General features: G+C 34.9%; 2 protein-coding genes and 1 long non-coding RNA gene across 6 annotated transcripts in view; 1 reads left to right on the top strand and 2 right to left on the bottom strand.

Moving 5' to 3' along the window:
* LOC110381366 (uncharacterized) lies at positions 1-1,838 on the top strand. Its single transcript, XR_002429884.3, has 2 exons — positions 1-598; positions 1,341-1,838. It is a non-coding gene; the product is annotated as an uncharacterized LOC110381366 (long non-coding RNA).
* Positions 1,839-5,462: 3,624 nt separating this feature from the next.
* On the bottom strand, positions 5,463-6,424 carry LOC135119022 (uncharacterized). Its single transcript, XM_064042281.1, has 2 exons — positions 6,331-6,424; positions 5,463-6,196 (listed from the first exon to the last, which is right to left on the bottom strand). Exons 1-2 carry the CDS (start codon positions 6,364-6,366, stop codon positions 5,519-5,521), a joined length of 714 nt encoding a protein of 237 aa, XP_063898351.1. The 5' UTR covers positions 6,367-6,424; the 3' UTR covers positions 5,463-5,518.
* Positions 6,425-6,884: 460 nt separating this feature from the next.
* The window catches only part of LOC110381365 (E3 ubiquitin-protein ligase CBL), a 75,076-nt gene continuing 62,031 nt past the window's right edge, over positions 6,885-19,929 (bottom strand). For 2 of the 4 annotated variants that reach the window (XM_064042300.1, XM_064042299.1), the window contains exon 10: positions 16,627-18,627. Coding sequence is in view for 2 of the 4 variants with exons in the window: in XM_064042299.1 (XP_063898369.1) it covers positions 18,598-18,627 (30 nt within the window). In the remaining 2 variants the exon portion in view is untranslated. Of the gene's footprint in view, positions 11,555-11,893; positions 12,681-12,968; positions 13,088-14,944; positions 15,189-16,626; positions 18,628-19,929 lie in introns of those variants that run through there. The other 2 variants (XM_064042298.1, XM_064042301.1) reach the window with 2 other exon arrangements.

Raw genomic sequence — 19,929 nt, 5'->3', positions numbered from 1 at the left:
TTGTTTTGAGCGGGAACATGATCGAGTGAGATCCCGGTAAACTGTTGCATTGTGTAGTGCAGAAAATATAATCAAAATCTGAGCCCCGAATCCGCTGCTCGGTCATAATATTAATCATTTTTCGTTTAGACTTTTGTGTGAAGTAATAAAACAGCGTGTGTTAAATGTGAAACTGTGGACATTGTATTTTGTTTGTACCCCAAAGACGCCCACTAAGCCTGCAACCACCAATGACGATATCGCTTAGAACAATGTTTTTTCGACATATTATTATATGAGATACGACGTGCCTGCTCATGTGTGACATGACGTTTAGCCCACAAAAGTGTATTCAAGTAATTTTAACAGTAGGTAAGTAAGTAAAGCAACTACCTACAGCCTACCAGAAGTAGAAAAGCGAATAAAAATAACGCATTAAAATCAATAAACAAAATCTCGTAGCAAATCGATTCGTTTTCTTTGGACATTAAGAGTTAATGAAATTGTGTCGTGTGGTATATAAGTGGAGTGGTAGCCGTGGTAGCTGAACAGGTTGTTCGGTAGCATCATGAAGTGGCTAGCGTTACTTTGTCTGATCCTCAGCGTGATGCTAGTTATGGTAAGTTATTTTATATATCTAGTTTTTCTAACCTAATTTTATAAAGATCTTTGATATCGCTGGTCGGATTTCCAAAATTCACTGATAGATAGCTACAATGTTTCTGAATACCATACGCTATATTTTATCCTGGTACGAGCAGTAGTTCCCGCGGGACGCGGGAAAACGGCTTGTAATTCATATAAACATAATTAATTTGTAAAACACAAATAGGTATACAGAACAGAGAAATATATCTATTTAGTATAAGTTGTAATATAAGATGTACATACATTTTGGGGTCTTTGTCGAACACGAGATAAAGTCATCGAGATAAAAATGTAGCTACATCGTGGGATGCAAATGTAACAAGCAGTCAATAAAGCGGCTGAGGGCTATTGTCTCCTCTGCTTAGTTCCCTTGGGGCAGATCCACATTATAGTTCGATTTTACTTGACCCAATGAAAAACATCGATCTCTAATCATCGAACAAACGCCTCAACAAAAGCGTTTCAAACCTCACCCCAATATCTCATTTTTCTCATATTGCTATTTGATGTCATCTCATTTGTAACATTATTTCCAGACATATCGTATTTCACACAATATCCATCCATCATTTTACCGGTGCCATTTTCAAACTTCCTCTTGCAGTCATTCCTCGTTCTATACGCTCTCGTAACAACCCGCATTACTCTTTCAATTCCTATTAAACTATGTCTTTAAGGTAGCAAGTATAAAGAAGGAGTTACATATTCCACAGGCTGACGACCAGTCCCAAGAGTTACGGGGTGGCACTGACTACACCAGCAGGTATGCCGAGCTGGCGTCTCCTGTCCCCTCTCACGTCAATGTTCAGGACCTACTGGCTTCCTTAGCAGCAGCTGGACGCCACTAAGCTACACCAGTAAACCAGCATAACTCCTGAAAACTACCAACTTGTTCCTGAAAAAATTAACTATCAACAGTTTTTGAGTTTACGACCACAATTTCTTAAGTAATACCGATCGCTTTCCAAAATGTTTGCCAGTTACATTCATGTTAAAAATAACGCATTTATTTCAATATTCATATAAGAATTATCCGTAATGTGGTCATATCATTGGCATTGCCCACTAATGCCGCATTTTAATTGGAATTATTATTCATAATTTTGTATTATTGATTAGTTTATTTAATTTATGATCGTGTTAATTGATCAAAAGTGTGGACCGCTTTGAATCTGTATGTATTTGTATATTATAGTATAAGTTCGCTCGTCTTTTTTGTTTTATTTCATTTCTTCATGGTGTAGTTATCACATTTCAAAAAAAAATATTTTATTAATTTGACCATAGTCAAAAACTTGCCATAGATGTTGCAAGTCCCCATTTGTATTGGGTTGCCCAGATAACTGGATTGACGAGGTCCGATACATAGGCAGTCGCCTCAAAGAAAACACTGGTACTCAGTTGCATCCGACACGGTTGAGAAAAGGCTTTGTAAATCATGATGCTGCAAGGGCCTTGCAGCATTTTTCAGTTTCCAAGAAAAAACAACAATCTTATTTAATTAAAAACCTATTTAATCACTTCTTAAAGAAATCTAGTCCTGGATCGATGTGCGCGGCTGGTGAGTCGATGTACTTGCGCCGAGCCGGGAAGAGACGCTCATAGTTGAGATTCACGTCGTGAGGGTGACCCGCGTTGCCATCGCGCCGGCCTATGGGGATGTAGTCGTAGGGGACCTAGGAAAGTTTACTCTTTTCAATATTTAGCTTTCTATAAAAAACATTTACCAAAATCGAAGCCATTATATCCAATATGTATTATATCTCCCATGTTTAAAATACACGTGGAAATGTACAAAACTGTTCGTGTCGACCGATGTTCCATTGGGCGTGATAGGCCCTAGTATGGATGACCATTTCTGTGGTAACAAGTTCCTTCATTAATCTTTTAAGTTGAATTAATTTATTTATTCGAATACAGGTATAATCTACATTAAAACATGGTCGACAAAAATATCAATATGAGCTCATTATATTCGACTTATTGTCAATCGTCAACCAATCTAACCAGTCTTGCCGAAATGTCCGATAGGCTCATTCCATGTACAGTATCTACTCAGCTGCATCAACTTGACTGGAAGCCGATCCAACATAGTATATCTAGTACGGGAAAAAGGCTATCGGAGAAAGGCTCGAACGAATCTCATAGCTGTAAAACTTGTAGATAAACCTATAAATTTATTTACCTAACATAAAATAAAGGATAACTCAACCATTAACCCGGGCAACCACTTGGTTGACTAATTGTCATATTTTTTGGCTTCTGACTACCCGTAACGACGGCCAAGATGTTCAAATGACAGCCGAGATCATCAATTTAACGTGCTTCCCAAAACACGGAAGAATTCATTTTGGTACTTATTTACAGTACGTGCTTTCGATGATCAAAAATACATATTACTAAGAACTTAAAGCCCATACCTGTGGTGCAGATTCCACAGTGCTAAACAACAAAACACAAGTTACAAACAAATACAGCGGTACCATTTTTAGAGAACGTTCGCCTTTTCACTAGACTTTAATTAAAGTACCTCGCAAGGCTTTATAGCGAAACTGGGCGATTTTATTGCTCTTAAAAATCTTTTATTTCAACTTCTTTTATGGCTTTTGTTTTCTCTTGTTCCCCATGAATTGTGATTGAAGTTTTATGAAGACATTAATATGCTATCTAGGCTCATAATTTACCTTGAAAAGGTTAATTATGTTTTAAAAGAGTCGTGGTGGCCTAGTGGGCAAAGAACCAACCTCTCGAGTATGAGGGCGCGGGTTCGAATCCAGGTCAGGCAAGTACCAATGAAACTTTTCTAAGTTTGTATGTACTTTCTAAGTATATCTTAGACACCAATGGCTGATAAAAAGGTGAAGGAAAACATCTTGAGGAAACCTGGACTATATAGTCTGAAATCACCAACCCGCATTGAGCAAGCGTGGTGATTAATGCTCAATCCTTCTCCGTGTGAGAGGAGGCCTGTGCCCAGCAGTGGGACGATAAATAGGCTGTAAAAAAAAAAAAAATGTACCTTTCTATGGATTTTGCTCAATCATTCATTAAATTCAGAGATCTAAAGATCGTTGAGATCAGGTAAATCTAGTTATGATGCTCCTAGATTATTTGTAAGGGTATCTAACTCAAATAAATTTTCCATAATTCTAAAATTTAAACATAATTTCAGGGATAGTCCTTCAATTCAAAGTAGATTGTTCAATCGCAGTGCGTAACAAATCGACGAATCCGTTGATATCGAAGGAAATATCAATAAAATTACTTTTATCGTCGCCTTATTTATAGTTATTCGATTCTAGAACAAACAGAACATACGTAATGTTTCATACAAAAGTAATGTGAGTGTCAAGTACTGCGAACTTAAAAATGGGAGTATTTATTACTGCCATTGTCGTTTCATTGTTATCTACAACATTATCAGCAGTGAGTTTATTGTAAACAGTAGAAATAATTAGGGAAAATTCATCCCTTCTTGTCAACTCAATACTGACGTCAGTAGAATTGTAATTATTTATAACATTTGGTAACTCAATAGCTTCAAGCAAATAACATAAGTTATTGAATTCTGCATCTGTAGATATTCCTAACATATGGTATTTCAAGGGATAAGTAGGGATAGAAGCGCAGTTATAGATTGCCACATACGAACAGTCATAAACTCTGTGAGGTTCCTTTATATAACTATTAGCAACTCACTAATCCTTTTTCCCATTTACATTAGCCTCAACAGCCAGAAAACGACCAATATCAAATAACCGATTTAGTAACTGAACATCCAGGCGTTGTTTCACCTTCTAACTATTCAAGTCCACAAAATCAGTCGGTCCAAGAGCATGTTACAGAAACATATGAAACAGTTCAAAATCCAGTTGAAATAACTAAAGAAAAAGTAACTTATCAACAAATAGCAGTACCAGAAGTCAGCTTCACTGTCAAAGTGTACAAATTCGTTGCAGAACCTTTGCTAAGAGCTGTGAGAGCTCCCAAAGTGAACGCAGTATTAAGGAATATAGGAACTTGTGTTGTGAACGGAGCTATGGAGTTATTCTCCTACTATCTACCAGCTCCTTTCATGCCTCTGATTGCATCAGCAGCAGGGTTAGTAATCCCTTTTGAGCCAGTAGTCATGTTGAAAGAGAAAATGCCTGTAACCAGCTACAGGAGAGCCTTTCAGACAGCTATGAGTAGTTTTCTGAGTACATTCGACAAGTACAAAGTAGAAGAAGACTACGACCCATATATGACAAGACGGTTTAATAGAAGATTCATGAATGATGATAATGTCAAGAAAGGAAGGGCAACAGAAAATCCTGACGTTTAATAAAGCGTTATATTTTTATGTTGTTTTTTATACCCTTAGTTTTATAACTGCTGTCGATGGTTTTTTTCATGGCAGTTATATTTTATGATTGCCATGTACGAAAGTTATGATCAACCTAAGAGCAGAGCAACGCAGACAAGCAAAGCAAGTATATTTTTGCTTCTAATAAACCTAAATATTGGTAAACCATGGAAACCGATACGCTTTTATACGATAAGGCATCAACATGTGGGGTTATTCGAAATGTATCACGATCCTGGTGCAGAAAGAGCAAAGGCGACGTTAAGTCAGTAAAAGTCTGACAATCCCTCATGCTGCACCCACAGCGGGTCATCTAATGTATCATGTCATCTGATGGATCTTGTAGGTGATAGATAGCCCCTACCTCAAGAACAAAGGATAAAAAAGGGGTTGACTCTTTCGACACAATAATAGTATGATGTCTTATTTGGTTCACAGAAAGCCTCCGCAAAAAACGTAAAAACTTTACTAATGTGTGTGTCAAGTCGGAATTTTCATACTAAAATCTTTATTAAAATGTTATTTAGTTGCTGAATTCGTATCACTTCAATCAATAAACGCTGACATGGTGATAACCCCTAGGAAGGGACAGAAAAATGTTGTTTTTGCTACAGTTCTGTCTTTACCCGCCTTTGATTCAATTTTAGGGTCATTTTCAGTTTTCTCGTTTTTAGGTGCATTTCGTACAACACTTTTAGTTGATCCGACTTGTCTCATTTTGTGTTTTAGGCCTAGGACCTTCGAGCCTTTATTCTCTGTTATTATATTAAGGGTTGTTGTTGTGTTTTTACTTTCGGCGCCACCATTAGCACTATCTTCTTTATTTTCCTCAGAAGTTTTATTGCCTTGTTGTTCATTTGTTTCGTTGCTATGGTTACTATCTTCGCTTGAGTTGACGGTGGCAACAGTGCTTGTTATTTCAACATCGTCATTTGATTTCACGTCAGTGTCTTCAACATCTCCATCCTTGTGATCTAGATCAGTTTTTCTCAAACTTTTTGTTTTCTTACCGAAACCCGTCCAAGTATGTCTGAAGCCATTGTGGTCAATGAAAATTCTGGCACCAGGATCCTTATTCTCGGTTCTTAACACATGGTCCTTGAAATAATCTGTGATTACGTGCACTGTTGGCTTAAGTATGTTGTATTTTTCGTTGTTGAATATCACATCACCGACTTTTTGTAAGTCCATATGACTTGGAAATTGTGATACTGATTCTTGGAACTGAAATTAGGAAAATATCATGAGTTTTTTTTTTGTTTATACCGAGATTGACGACAAAAGATTTTCTTTTGAAAATCCCTTGGAATGTGACCGACTGTCATTTTTTTTATTAACCAAAACAAAAGAATATTTACCTCCAAAATAAAAATGCATAATACAACAAAAATCATTTTAAGTGATTTTATAAGTTCATGATAAAAAAATACCTACTGATTAACTGGAACTCAATTCATTGTCATGCCATTTAAGAAAGTACTTGACGCATAGAGCAATAAATGATTTTAATCAACTAGAGATTTAATCAAATAAACTTTATGATTTGTGCAGGTAAAATGCTCTATTAAAAGACAAGAATTTGATCACAAGCAATATTTCTAAAAATATTTACGAAGTGTTCCAGCACAATTTGTTACTATCACCATGCCAGACTGCCGAATCGACCGATGGTCCCGGGTTCGATTCCCGGTACAGTCAACATTTGTATGATGAGCGTGCTTGTTGGTTGTGGTGTGGGTGATATTATATACATTTATAAGTATTTGTAGTTGTTCAGTTGTTGTAGCACCCCTAGCACAAGCTAATAAATAGCTTATCATGGAGCTAATCAACCGCGTGTGAAGATGTCGCGATATTTATTTTAATAATTTCTGAAATAGCAGGGTTAAATAAAAGTAATAAAACACCAAAATATAATTTTACTTAAATATATTTAGCAACGTATTTTTACTAAAGCGTAAAACAAAACGTAGCCTCCCCAAAACATTCCGTTGACAATTCATCCGTTAGATGGCGCTTTATTTTCAAAAAATAATATTTTACAATTTCATCAATGTATAAGACAACTGATATTATCATCGCAATAATATTTTTACAAACCTATACAATTCATACAATCCACCAAAAGAAACATCAATTTATAACGCAAATAAACAAAATAATAACAATATGATTAGGTACAAATAATTTTCATACAAAAAAAAACATTAAAGAATCAGATGTGTCAAAATTAAGATTACATATTCTCACCAAAAATGTCAATACATTGAAATATACGAATTAAAAAAGAAAAATAAATGTTTTTTCTAAGACTTTTCGCAACTTTCCTTCTAGTCATTATCTAACAATGCCATTACACAGTTTCTCCAGCACCCTCATAATATTAATAACATTAGCCAGTAACAACTAACACTGGTAAAAGTGCATTGTACATCAAGGTATATGTCAACCGCAAAATATTGTCCCATGATATGAATATCTACTTGTTTTTGAATCTCTCTCTTTTGGAAAAAAATAATAATAAATAACTGTAGGTACATTCTCTTGAATGGTAACAATCAAAAACCCACTTTAGCTAGCATTTAAAGTGGTCATTTCTGATAATGACCAGTCAATGTTATGAAAAATGTTTAGACCATTACGGTATTTTGATTGAAATCATTCATTCGCTGGTTTTATTGAAAAAATAATTATTTCGTTAAATTAATTAATTTGAAACAATCATATTTTGTGATGCTCGTGAGATTATAAACAATTATTTGACTAAATATAAATAATTACTAATATTTTGTTGTAAAACTAATTTAATAAGAAGCAATACGCGCTTTAAAAGGAAATTATGATTATTACAGCTCGCGTATTCGAAAATTTAAGTTATAAGGGAATTACAATAAGGGTAGGTGTACATTTCAGGATTTCACAATGAGGTAAGCTCCGTGGTCAATAATGTTCGTAGTGATTTATGTTTCAACATGAATTTTGCTTATTATTTAATAGATATCCCTGCTTTAATCATGGACTTGTGTAGTGTGCATAACAATGACATTAGTATAAAAGTTTTATTTTATACTTGAAATCCTCAAATGTACACTCAACCTGTTAATCACAAAATACTATACCCTATCCACGGAAGCAAGAGCTAAAAGGTAAACAAAGAATGACACTTTTTCAAGATGGCGGTATAACCCGACCGATGACAAAATCACAGATACTGCGAACATTTTACACAAAAATGTGACGTTTTGTCATCGGTCGGGTTATACCGCCATCTTGAAAAAGTGTCATTCTTTGTTTACCTTTTAGCTCTTGCTTCCGTGGATAGAGTATAACATTACATCTTTTTAAATAAAAATGTATAAGCAAAATATGCAAAACATTTTTATAAAAAAAGTGAATCTTGACTAGTAGTGTGGTGGATATGTATTCACTCATAATTAATAGGTAGGTACCTAAAACGTCAGTGGAAACTACGAACTATATCATTAAAGTTGTAATATTAAGAATTATTGGCATTAATTACAATTTATTAGCATCCTCATTTAATTAACTATTATAAACGAACAGATGAAATTAGCAAAAAAGTGAAATATTAAGACTAGATAGATTATAACCTAAAAATTCAGTCAAGTCATTCACTAAGCACAATAATTGTCTTGAGAAAACTGCGTCAAAATTGTTTCGTAATTCAACTGGGAATAAGCCAAAAAAGTAACATTTGAAAAAGTAAAATTAATAAGATCTGAAGCAGTTTTCTTACAAGTTGTATAAGCAATATAAAAAAGAAAAGACGAACAATTATGAAAATTGCACTTTTACAAAATATTTTTTTTTTGTATAGAAAAATACGAAGAACAATATCAGGAAACGTTGGTGCCATCGTAAGCTCTTCGAATTTCAAAAAGAATTTGTTTTTAGTAAAAACTTATCAAACTAACTACATCTTTTTTTCTAATATTATACCAAAAAGGAAGATCAATGCAACACGTACGAGTTTATTTTATATCCAAAAAAATATAAATATTAATTATTATTTACATCAACAATTTTAAGTGTTATACTAGACATTAAATATTGCAAGTGTCATAAGTCGAAGTGTCAAAATTTGTATTATCTCATACAGAAATATGACATAAATATGAAAAAATATATTCTATATGAACCACTATTAAGTAAACATTATGAGACAGCGATTTTATATGAAAATATAGGCATTATTTATTCGTACAAGTAACTATTTACAAAGCTTTATTTAATTAATCAATGAAAAATATATTGAGTTAAAATGAATACTGATAAAATAAAAGAAAACACTGGAATAAGTTTTAGTGTCACTAAAATGATGCGAAATAAATACATTAAATGTGCCTTAAATATAAGTTTATTATATTGATCTATGTAATACTATCACGATTTTAGATTTACACGACAGGATGTTGTTTTGTGGCGATAAAGGTCATAATTATGAACACCATCTATATTGACAGTTCGCCAATCTGTCACATTTTGACTCTTGCATACATTTTTCATTTGTGTACGAGAGCCATAAAAAGTTTATATTAATTACTTTGCCTGACAATGCAGACTTGAAAATCACAGCTAAGCAATCAATATTTCCCCCCCATTAGCAGCTAAACATTATTTAGCCATTCCTCGTAATTGCCAGGGAGTGAAAGGCATTGTCTACTTTGACCGGACAATGCTGACTTTGCGTCGATTTTTAGACATTATGTTAACACTACTGCGCCAAATAATTACCTATTAAAATTACTTACCGTTACTGAAGTTTAGTTTTTACTTAAAGTTAATAGTATGACGCTTGTTTATAACAAATTCAACTTTAGTGATATTTTTAGCTATACTAATGATCGTAAACGTATTCTAGAGTAATAGTATATTTCAGTTGGTTTGCACAAAATTGTCCTAACGAAGATTTGTGTTCATAATATTAAATGCAGATTAAAAAATGAAGTTTTCGAGTTGGTTGCACTATTAAACTAACCGCTAACCGAACCATAACCAACAGTCAAATCGCCGATTTAGGCTCAGTTTCAACGACAATATAAACGTCATTTTTTCCTTAAGCAAATAAATGCTCATTTTGAAACACGTAAAAAAACTGTCTATGTTGTCGATGCATTTGAGCCTTAATTTTCATCAATTTGACGACTGGTTATAGTTTGAATATCGTTTTAATTATATGGTGCAACCGACCTCTTCTATAGAAAATTTCTACTGTTTTTCTGTACCTACATTGAAACGTTAGGTCAATTTTGTGCTACCATCCTATGTTCATACGCACCTAAGAACAATACAGTATAAATTCAGGATTTCGGAAGATTCGTCATGGCTTGTGCTTGGAATTTGTGCTTTATTTCTATGTGTTTAAGGTTAATTTTAGTGTTTGATCGCAATGACATCTATGTTACAACAAAGGCAAATATTCCACCAATGCGGATAGGAGTGGAGGAGTGTTTAAGGAATCAAATAGAAGTTTTTTTTTAAATCTCTCTGCTCCACTTTAGTGGATCCGGGGATTAAATATCTGTTTAGCGAATTCACAAAAAAGACTTCGATTGAAATTCAGTTGCGTTTCTCAGCATGTTATGCAAAACGCTGGATAATGGATATTCAAAGAAGCTGATATTATTTTGAAGTCCGTTTTAATGTTCTTGTATAAGAAATATAATCAAACTTTAAATATTTATTGATTGCAAAATATACGTTTAAACATGAGTACCTACATATGAATAGGTATATGTTATCAAGTTAAAAACTCATTATCGAAAGCTTCGGTACTCTGCACTTTGCCAGTCATTTCGCACATTAGCCGTAAAACATAGATGTCATTAGTGTTTGACAGATGCACGTTGTCAGCCATTTTGATAGAGCGACATAACATACAGAAAAAATAATGGATATATTAATTTGTATATATCTTTGTGCTCAAATAAAACCCGTAGCAAATTACTGACTATAGGAATATTCGCTGCTATTGTTCAAAGTGAAATAGTGGTTATTTCATAAGCAATAAAGGTCAGTTTACTATGAAAAGTTTTACCAAACGATGACACTGAAATATGTACAAGTTAAAATCAGACTTATATTTAGTTCATAAGGTATGAATTCTAAACCTGTTAGTAACGATTTGATGATGTAAATGGCCGTCTTTGCATACTGTTTTTTTTTTAATCCTGACTAAATGAGAACATCTTCCTTTTTGGGAAGTCGGTTAAAAATGAGATGTTTGTCTTATCAAGTCATCGATCTAAAATAAAATGAACAATTTTGCACATTGACCGGTTAATCTCCAAAACGACCATTAACACCACCAAAGCGTACAATTCAAAGAACAAACTACCTACCATTAACACTTATTAGGTACTTTAGATCCAAACTCGTGTAATATATCGCAGGCCATTTCTAAATCGTTCCTGGTGATGCCCAATGCGCGTACAACTATGTCTTTGGGATAACCTTCCCCTACTAAGCGCGCAATGTAGTCTAAATTTATGTTTTCGTACGATACGTTGTCGCCGTATTTCCTACCGTGTTTGTCGTGAGTTAGGGGGTTGATTTTCTTTGCTATAACAAGATAAGAAAAATGCTTTAGTAAAAAGTAATAAAGTAAGTATCTAGAGTAGCCTTCTCGCCAATAATTTTTACATTCTTTAATAATGTATTTTTTATAAATCCTATGTTCAAAGAATAATAAATTAACTTCGAAACAAAATGCAAACAAAAAAAAACTACAAAATTAAGTTTGATTAACTTTGGAGTACAAAGGCGGACGCATATTCGTTCAACGTTGTAAAGTAAAACATTTTTTCAAACATCAAAGTCTATCGATCACTTTTGTCAACTAATTTATTTATGTAATACAATTTTGGACTGAGAAATGATAATAATGAAATATAGACTCACCTGCAACAGCCAACTCATTTTTCTCCACAGCCACATTTTCATACGGTGGGTCTTTTATATCTTCCGAAGGGAATTTAGGCATAGTCGTAGACTTAGTAGGCTGGTCTACACTCCCACTAGTGGTCGCCGGCAAAGATCTTTGCCTAGGCGGAGCCCTATTTTCTAGCCTAGTCTCCCGGTCAAAACTACACCTAGATTCTATTATCCTATCCGGTTTTTCCGGCGGTCTTTCGGGGGGTAGACGGAAATCCGTGTGCCGACTGTCCGACATAGGAAGATGTCTTTCTGACTTTTCTCTATTCTCTGGCACGTGTCGGTCTTGACGATTGTCTATGACGCGAATTTCGTGTTTGTTTTCTTGTCTTAAGTCTGGGGTGGGGATGTGTCGTTCTTGCCGACTCTCGCAACGTTCTGGTCTCTCTTGCCTATTGTCTTGCATGTGCCTCTCTTGTCTTTCTTGCATGTGTGTGTTTGGCCTATTTTCTGGCACATGGTGTCTATTGTCTGGTGGGTTGAGTGGCTGTCTGGTTTCTGGAGGCTGTCTGTTTTCGGGGGGGTTAGGTGGCTGTCTGTTTTCAGGTGGGTTTGGGAGTTGTCTGGTCTGGTTTTCTTGTCTGTTCGGCAAGGGTTCTGGTCGGTCCGAGTTGTATCGGATTTCGGGTTTGGGTTCGGTGGGGGTGGGTGTGTCGGAAGGACGTTCGGGCGGGGGTGCGGGGAGGGGGCGGCTGTTGGACTGTGGGGTGCACGCGCGACGGGGCTTCTCGAAGGCTCTGGGGTCGGGTGGCACCTGAAACAAGATTTTTCTTAGGTTTTCATGTTTCAAAAAAACAACAGTTTCAGATACTCTCCTAAAATTCCTATTTATTCCTATTTACGTAATCGTTGCGCAAAACGAATAGTTGTAATGGTCTTTACTATCATAGCCTTCATCATTTTGCTTGTTGTTTTTTCATACGAGCTTTGAAAAAGAGCAAATCTACACACAATCAGTAAAAAGTTTTTAGTTTAAGCACAGTTTTGAGCTTAAACTAAAGTATTTTATTAATTATTATTATATTTTCTTTCCCCCACATACCTCATGTCTGGTGTCAATGACGCCAGTGATAGTTTCCGTGGACCCCGTGATGATGGAAGTCAGCCGATGCCGCGAGTCCGGCTCCGGTTCTAACGACGAACGTCTTCTGGGCTCCGGGACTGGAAACAGGATTTTTATTTTATGATATTAAAGTAAATATTGAAAGTCTAAAGGCGTCGTAGGGTAAAGTGGAAGGCATTAGACCATAAAATCGGGGGATCGACCAGATAAACAACATTGGCTATCTTTTGCATGAATTTACGATTTATAATAATAGTACTATCGACCAATGACATGTTTGACCCATTTTGTAAAAAAATCGATGAGTATATTTGCCTTATTGCAGTGCATGCTGAATTTCGACCTTATTGTCTCAAAAATTGCTTTAGGTGAGGTGAGTTATAAATATCATTCGTAAATTATAAGAGCGTCTAGCAACAGAGAAAAATGGTGGGTGATCGAGTGAGATGTAAAGGACAATGTCCAAATTGGCCCTGTGCAGTAAAGAGTATCAGAATATACGATAATTAATCGCCTATTTTATTATGTAAGTTGCAAATACTCCTGTATCACGGACTAGCTGTATTCCAAAATAAACTTTTAATAGAATTTAACGCGACTAATAAAATTAGATCGCCATCTTCGCCTAATGTCATGTCATGTCGGAAGTCCAATAGGGATGTCCAATCAATTATAATCTATTGATTGAATTATTAATCGATCGATTGTGTTTTCTTTTCTAGTGCTTTCTTTTAAACCTAAAAAAAAATACTTTATGAATGCAGTCATACTCCAATTTAAATAGGTAGTAAGAATAATATCATACAGTAATCAAAACTTTTTATTTCTATACAATCATTAAAACAACTTATTCATTTTTTACGACAATTAATACAAAAATAACATTTATTTTTCGGCGTAAAATAAACCATTGTCATAAATACCTACTTGTAATGTTTATATGACAAAGGTGATGTAATAGACAGTTTGAAATAATTTAAAGACCACAGTAAATCTTAATCGAAAAAATCGATTATTGGTGTGGTGTTGTACTACATCCCTAGTTTTGCTGTGAACGTCACGTCGTCCGTCATTGATGTTATTAATGTTATATGTCATTTTATTTTTGTACTTCATCCACTTTTTAGAAAAACAACTGCATAGGTACCTATTATCTAGGTAGGTATTAAGATATTACCTACTTTTCAGTTTCTTAAAAATCACTCAAAGCTATGAAAAATCATAGGTAGGTAGGTACCTACATTTAATGGTACGTTCACACGCGCGCGTTCAAATCGACATTCAACGGGCACAGTCACGTTCACGTGCGTGTAAACGGTACGGCCGAGCCCGTGAACGCGCCCGTGCCCGTGAATGCCGCGAATCGGGCGAGTGTCGGTTTTTTGGCGAACTGATCAACGTCGTTCATCATTTTGTTTCTTTTTCCAATAAAAATAAGTTAAGCCAAAGGCTATGACAGCAACAACACCGAGATCCTCGCTTCTCGCCATTCTTGCACTGACTGATACGACGGCGCGCGTGTGAACAGCTTGAATGTCCGCCTGCCCGCGACGGGCAGCCCGCCGGGCTGCGCGGCGCGCGTGTGAACGTAGCATTATATGCGTTGTTATGGTTAGATTATAACCTCAAAATCTGATACTTTTTTTGAAATATATCTTTTTTGCAGCTAGTCCGCTATAACTACAAGATCTTCTAGGAATCTACTAATGATAAAGAATACAATACATAATTATCCGATGCTCTTGGCTCCAGGGCCAACTATGTATGGACGCAGAGCAATGTCCTTTAACACTCAATGTTGAACCAAGACCGTTTTGTAAAGTGTTATAGGTACGACTGAAAAGAAGTGATAAATGTGGAAATGTTTGTGATGCCTTCAGCTTTGCAAAAAATGTTACGACTGAAAAGAAGAAAATATGGAAAAATGGTTTTGTGATTTTCCTATATAGACCCACCATGAGCACTACTAGCAGCCGCTATATCCTGCACGCTGAGCGCGGCTAGGATGGCGGGCTCGGCGGGTGACAGGCTCTTGCGCGGCGGCAGCGGCGGCGCGCGCAGCTCGCCGTACGCGTTCTCCGGCCGCCCCGCGCCGCGCCGCGTGCTGCGGGGCGACTGACGCGGGGACGCGAGGGGAGAGCGGACTGAGGGGCGTAGTGCGTCTATTGTGGATGTTGCCGCGTTGAATTCAGCCCAGTCCTGGAAATGTTTGGTATTTTTAGGCTACAGTTTTCGCATACCACCGGCGATGCTAGTTGCATTTTCTTCAGACTTTTTTCCTACCACGAGAAAGTTTTACCACGAGAGTATTTTGCAATTATAATTTCGATGGAACCGCGCTTTCTATTTACTTCTTCTGGGTATTTAAAAAAAACCTAATAAACCGGAGACAGTCTCTCCGAGCCGAGATGTCATGAATTACCTACTTACCAGTTGCCTAGTTGTAATGTTAAACAAACCACTTCTACCTCTAGTTGTAGTGCTGAAAGTCGAAAGTTTCATTCAACAACACAGCTTACAGATGTGTAACGACGTAGTCAGTCAAAGAGCTATTAATTTGAACGACTACCAGTAACAGCAACATATTATGTACTACATAGAACAACACATAATATTGTCAATAGACAATACTCGAACAAAGACGTAGTTTGTGACATGTTCTCAATATCTGATATTGTAATTACTAAATAAGTGTTGGGTACCCCCTGGAATGTTCGAGATTATGTAGGTCTGGACATTTAAATACTAACTCGAACATGTGGTGTGTGATCTACCCTTTTACCTACGCGCTGTAGGCTAATTTACTTGTACCACACTTGAGACATGTTGATGGACCACATATCGTAAAAGATAATAAACATTTACTCCCCCTATTTATTTCCTTACGCAGTCCCCTATATACTGTCTTCTGATCCCTTCGTATACTCCATTATGTACTTCCTTACTGCTTTCGGTACTCCACCATCTACACTCTCCCCCTAAATATTCCCTTATTTTTTCCTTTCCCCCCTATGTGGTGATGTGCCCACAACTCTTTAAAGGATCCATCCCTGTTTTCGACTTCTGATGTATTTATTTGCTCTTTGGTGAAAAAAGTTACCTGGCGTGTCTGTTACGTTACGTGCTGGGCACACTATCTAGTAGACGTGAACGTACCTTTGAGTAACTAAGGCCCATTAACACCGTCAAAATAAGTTTTTCTTACAACAACTATTTATTATGTTCTCTGCGATGAGCGAGCGAATGCCTTTTTTTTAATATGGAGCTGGCCTCTTGACGTTATTATGGTTAAGTAAATAAATAAATAATGTTTTTTACTATGTTGGGCATTGTTGGGGTTTACTTCACATTCTAACCGGATGCAGCTGTAACAGAGTTTAACTTGGAGCGGTTGCCTATAGATATAACTACCTCAGCCCCCTTTTGATAAGGATGGTACGATACCCCTTGAAAAACTACCCACAATGCTACACTTGAAACAGGCTATATTTTCAATGCATGCAATGATTCTATGACTGGAATGTAGAACCAAAAATATGCATGCACAAACATGCATTTGCATGATGCATTCAGTATTATGTAGGCATGTAAAAACAGAACCAAAAACAAAGTCAGGCAAAAAAACAAAAACACAAAGCACATATCACCAAGCGTATATTTTCAACATAAAAAAATACACTTACAAATAAATAAATCATTGTATCGTCAAAATACTACGTAAAATAATAATAATTAAATTATTGCTTAATGTCAAATAATACGAGCTAAGCGTAAACAAAACGAATTGTCCCAAAACATTAATATCATAATTGATTTTAATTAAAGGACTCATTAAAAATACAACAAGAAAAAAAAAACATTGAAAAGAGAAAAATGGGACGTGTCTCATTTAGGTCCATTATAAGTACAGAAACCATTTTTTTTACGTAATTCATATGCTCTCTGACTTCAAAGCATTTGATATTTCTATCATTAAACAAACAAACAATTTTCTTGGAAATTAACTACATTTAAAACGGCCAAAAGGCCTTAAGAACTTTATATACAAATCATCTCGATTTTAATTTAACTAAAACAACAAAGTCACGAATATAGGTAGATCATAAATTAATTAAGACTATTGCATCTTGTGCTCTATATACGAAAAGCATAAAACAAAAAAAAGACAAAAAAGTGACTTAAATTATAAAAATAAATAATGATTTGTCTGTTATTGGCTGCAAAAGTGATATAACTTTGTGAAATATTTGTGATATAACTTTGAATAGAAAAAGGTTTTTTTATCACTCTTCTTTAAGCTTTTAAAAGCACATAGAAACTTGGTTGCATGCATATTATATCACTCTTGCATTTAAGCATGCCAATAAATAATTCATTATGACTGCATCCACATACGATAAGTGACTTTTTTGCGTTATTTTAATATGAAAAAAACGCGAATATCGAAAAAAGCACCATAAAGCTACATACGAATTTGTGCAAATTTTTTTATGTGCTTATATCCCCAATATTATTAAAACCCCTTTATTTTTGCCCTTACTAAACTGGATATAAAGATTTTTTTCAACCCAAAAAGTCACTTAATTTTGGACAAACACAATCACGACTAAGTTGTAACATGATTTCTAAAATAACTAAAAATAATATACATACAAAGAAACTATGTTACAACCACAAGCGAGGATGGAGTTGTGATGGTAGAAAATTAAACTCCCACATTTCAAAAAGCTTTTTTGTCTACTATTTTAACAAATTTAGAACGACATTATTTTTTAAACTGTAACATCTTTAATTTAAGGGTATATTATTAAAGGTATGTGTGCGATCATTTTACGCTTTAACAATCAATAAGTTCAGGTAGAAAAACATCTTGCAATTATTCAAAATATGTACAAGATTTTTAATATCAATTTTCACCGTGCTTTATGTCATTCACAGAATAAAGGACGGGAACGTTTTGTTAAAAAACTTCATTTCTTTTTTGTATAATTCACACGCAAATTATAATACAACGTATAATCATTATATTTCCCACCATCACAACTTACCCATTGATAGGCGACAAACATAAGTAACTGAAGAGACATAGTTCACCCAAATGATAACATTCACATAACATCATGCTTCACAAACTAAAGCTTACGTCACAATGTGGATGGGCTCTCAATGGTCGTAAGTAGTAATTTTTGTGAGAGCCATGGCATATAAGCGTAAGATTCATAAACATTGGTCGTATTAAGGCACTTTTTTATTCATGTATTTGATGAGGAGGGGCATGGAAATATAGTTCAGAAGAAGCGTTAAAACGAAATTTAAAGAATCTGAAATTCAAAAAGCCTTACAATATTTTTGATTGCCCATATTATAGGTATGTTGCAATAGATAGTGGCACTGTCACCAGTGAAGGTTGAGATTTTGAGTAATATTTTATTTCAGACCTTTTCTTTTTTAAAACCATTTAATACGCCAACACTTTCAAACAACACTATATACCCATATTACGCGATTCAATTATCACCCATAAAGACCCGACATCCACAGTTTAAACACACAAAAAGAACAATACAAAATGACAAGGGAATGTATTCCGTAGGGATCCGCATACAAGCTAAGCGAGCGGAGATTTCCGCCGCGGCCTCTGCAAACAAATATACATATTATGTTCTTATGTGTACGCATGCATGGGAACGTGAATATTTGTGACTTAAAAATGAGAAACTATGAGAAATTAACTGTGTCAGGTATCGATCCGGAATAACATTTTTATTTAGGGAATCGATTACTATTTCGCAAATATTTATATTTGAGCGTGTTAAGCAAAAAAAAAAAAATAATTAAATACAAACTAAGTATATTCTATAACTCTAAAATAAGACTGTATTCTAATGGTACTGAAGCACAACTCATTATATTTTAAATTTTAATTATTTTTTAAACGAAAAAGTCACAAATAATCACCGACCCTTTTAAAAAAATGAATTAAAAATAAAATAAACATACAAACAAAAATCAAGGACAGTCCCGTATACCTACACCAATTTGAGTCTTATTTTCTGTATCATAACGTCGAAATTAAAATCTTTCAAATTGCAAATATATGGGAAACTCCTTGTTATTTGTTTTTATTATTAAAAAAAAAAAATGGATAAACACATAAATACAAGCTGTAACGAAACAAACATGCCAGTCGGCCAAACACAATGCAAACCATGCTACATTTATATGTATGTATAGAAAACATGATGATGTGATACAAATATAGAAAAATTCACTACTAACTTCTTTATATTTTCTGAAGACGAATTCAATCACTAATAAAAAAAAGTTTAAAAAATGCGCGATTTGAAACCCAGACACAGTATTTTTTTACGTTTTATCTACTACATAATTATAAACGGCCTATCTGATGTTTTGGATCGAAACCAACTTTGTTGACTCTGCTTTCAATAGAAGCGTTGTAAAAAAAAGTAACTCGGAAACAGATCGTAATAGTATCGCCATATTGTTTCGAACAAAACAAAGATTTACATCTTTGTTTTTGAATAAATAAGACGACAATTCCTTGTTAAGTTGATATTGTGCTACAACCCTTCAACAAGGGACTATACCATTTCTGTGGCCACATACCATTTTTATCGAATGTATATAGTTTCGAGGTATTCCCCAATAATGTAATATATTATTATCACATTTTTCCGGCGTGATGGTTAAAGGGTAGATTTAGATTGCATTTGCTAAATAACGATGATATCGTAAAAGCATATCCTATTGGCTATTCGTTATCGATAAAATCCATCGATCAGATTATAATGCAATACGAACTTTTATCGCTTCCTGCGATTTCTTATCAATTTGATTAACCCAATTAATATAATTTATCTTTAATTAACAATTATTTTGTAAACAAAAGGATTTGTCAAAAAAAAGCCGTTGTCGATAT

Source organism: Helicoverpa armigera, chromosome 28, assembly GCF_030705265.1.
Source record: "Helicoverpa armigera isolate CAAS_96S chromosome 28, ASM3070526v1, whole genome shotgun sequence".
Taxonomy (NCBI): domain Eukaryota; kingdom Metazoa; phylum Arthropoda; class Insecta; order Lepidoptera; family Noctuidae; genus Helicoverpa; species Helicoverpa armigera.
Note: the sequence above shows the minus strand (reverse complement) of the source record. Positions and strands in the feature narration are given on the sequence as shown.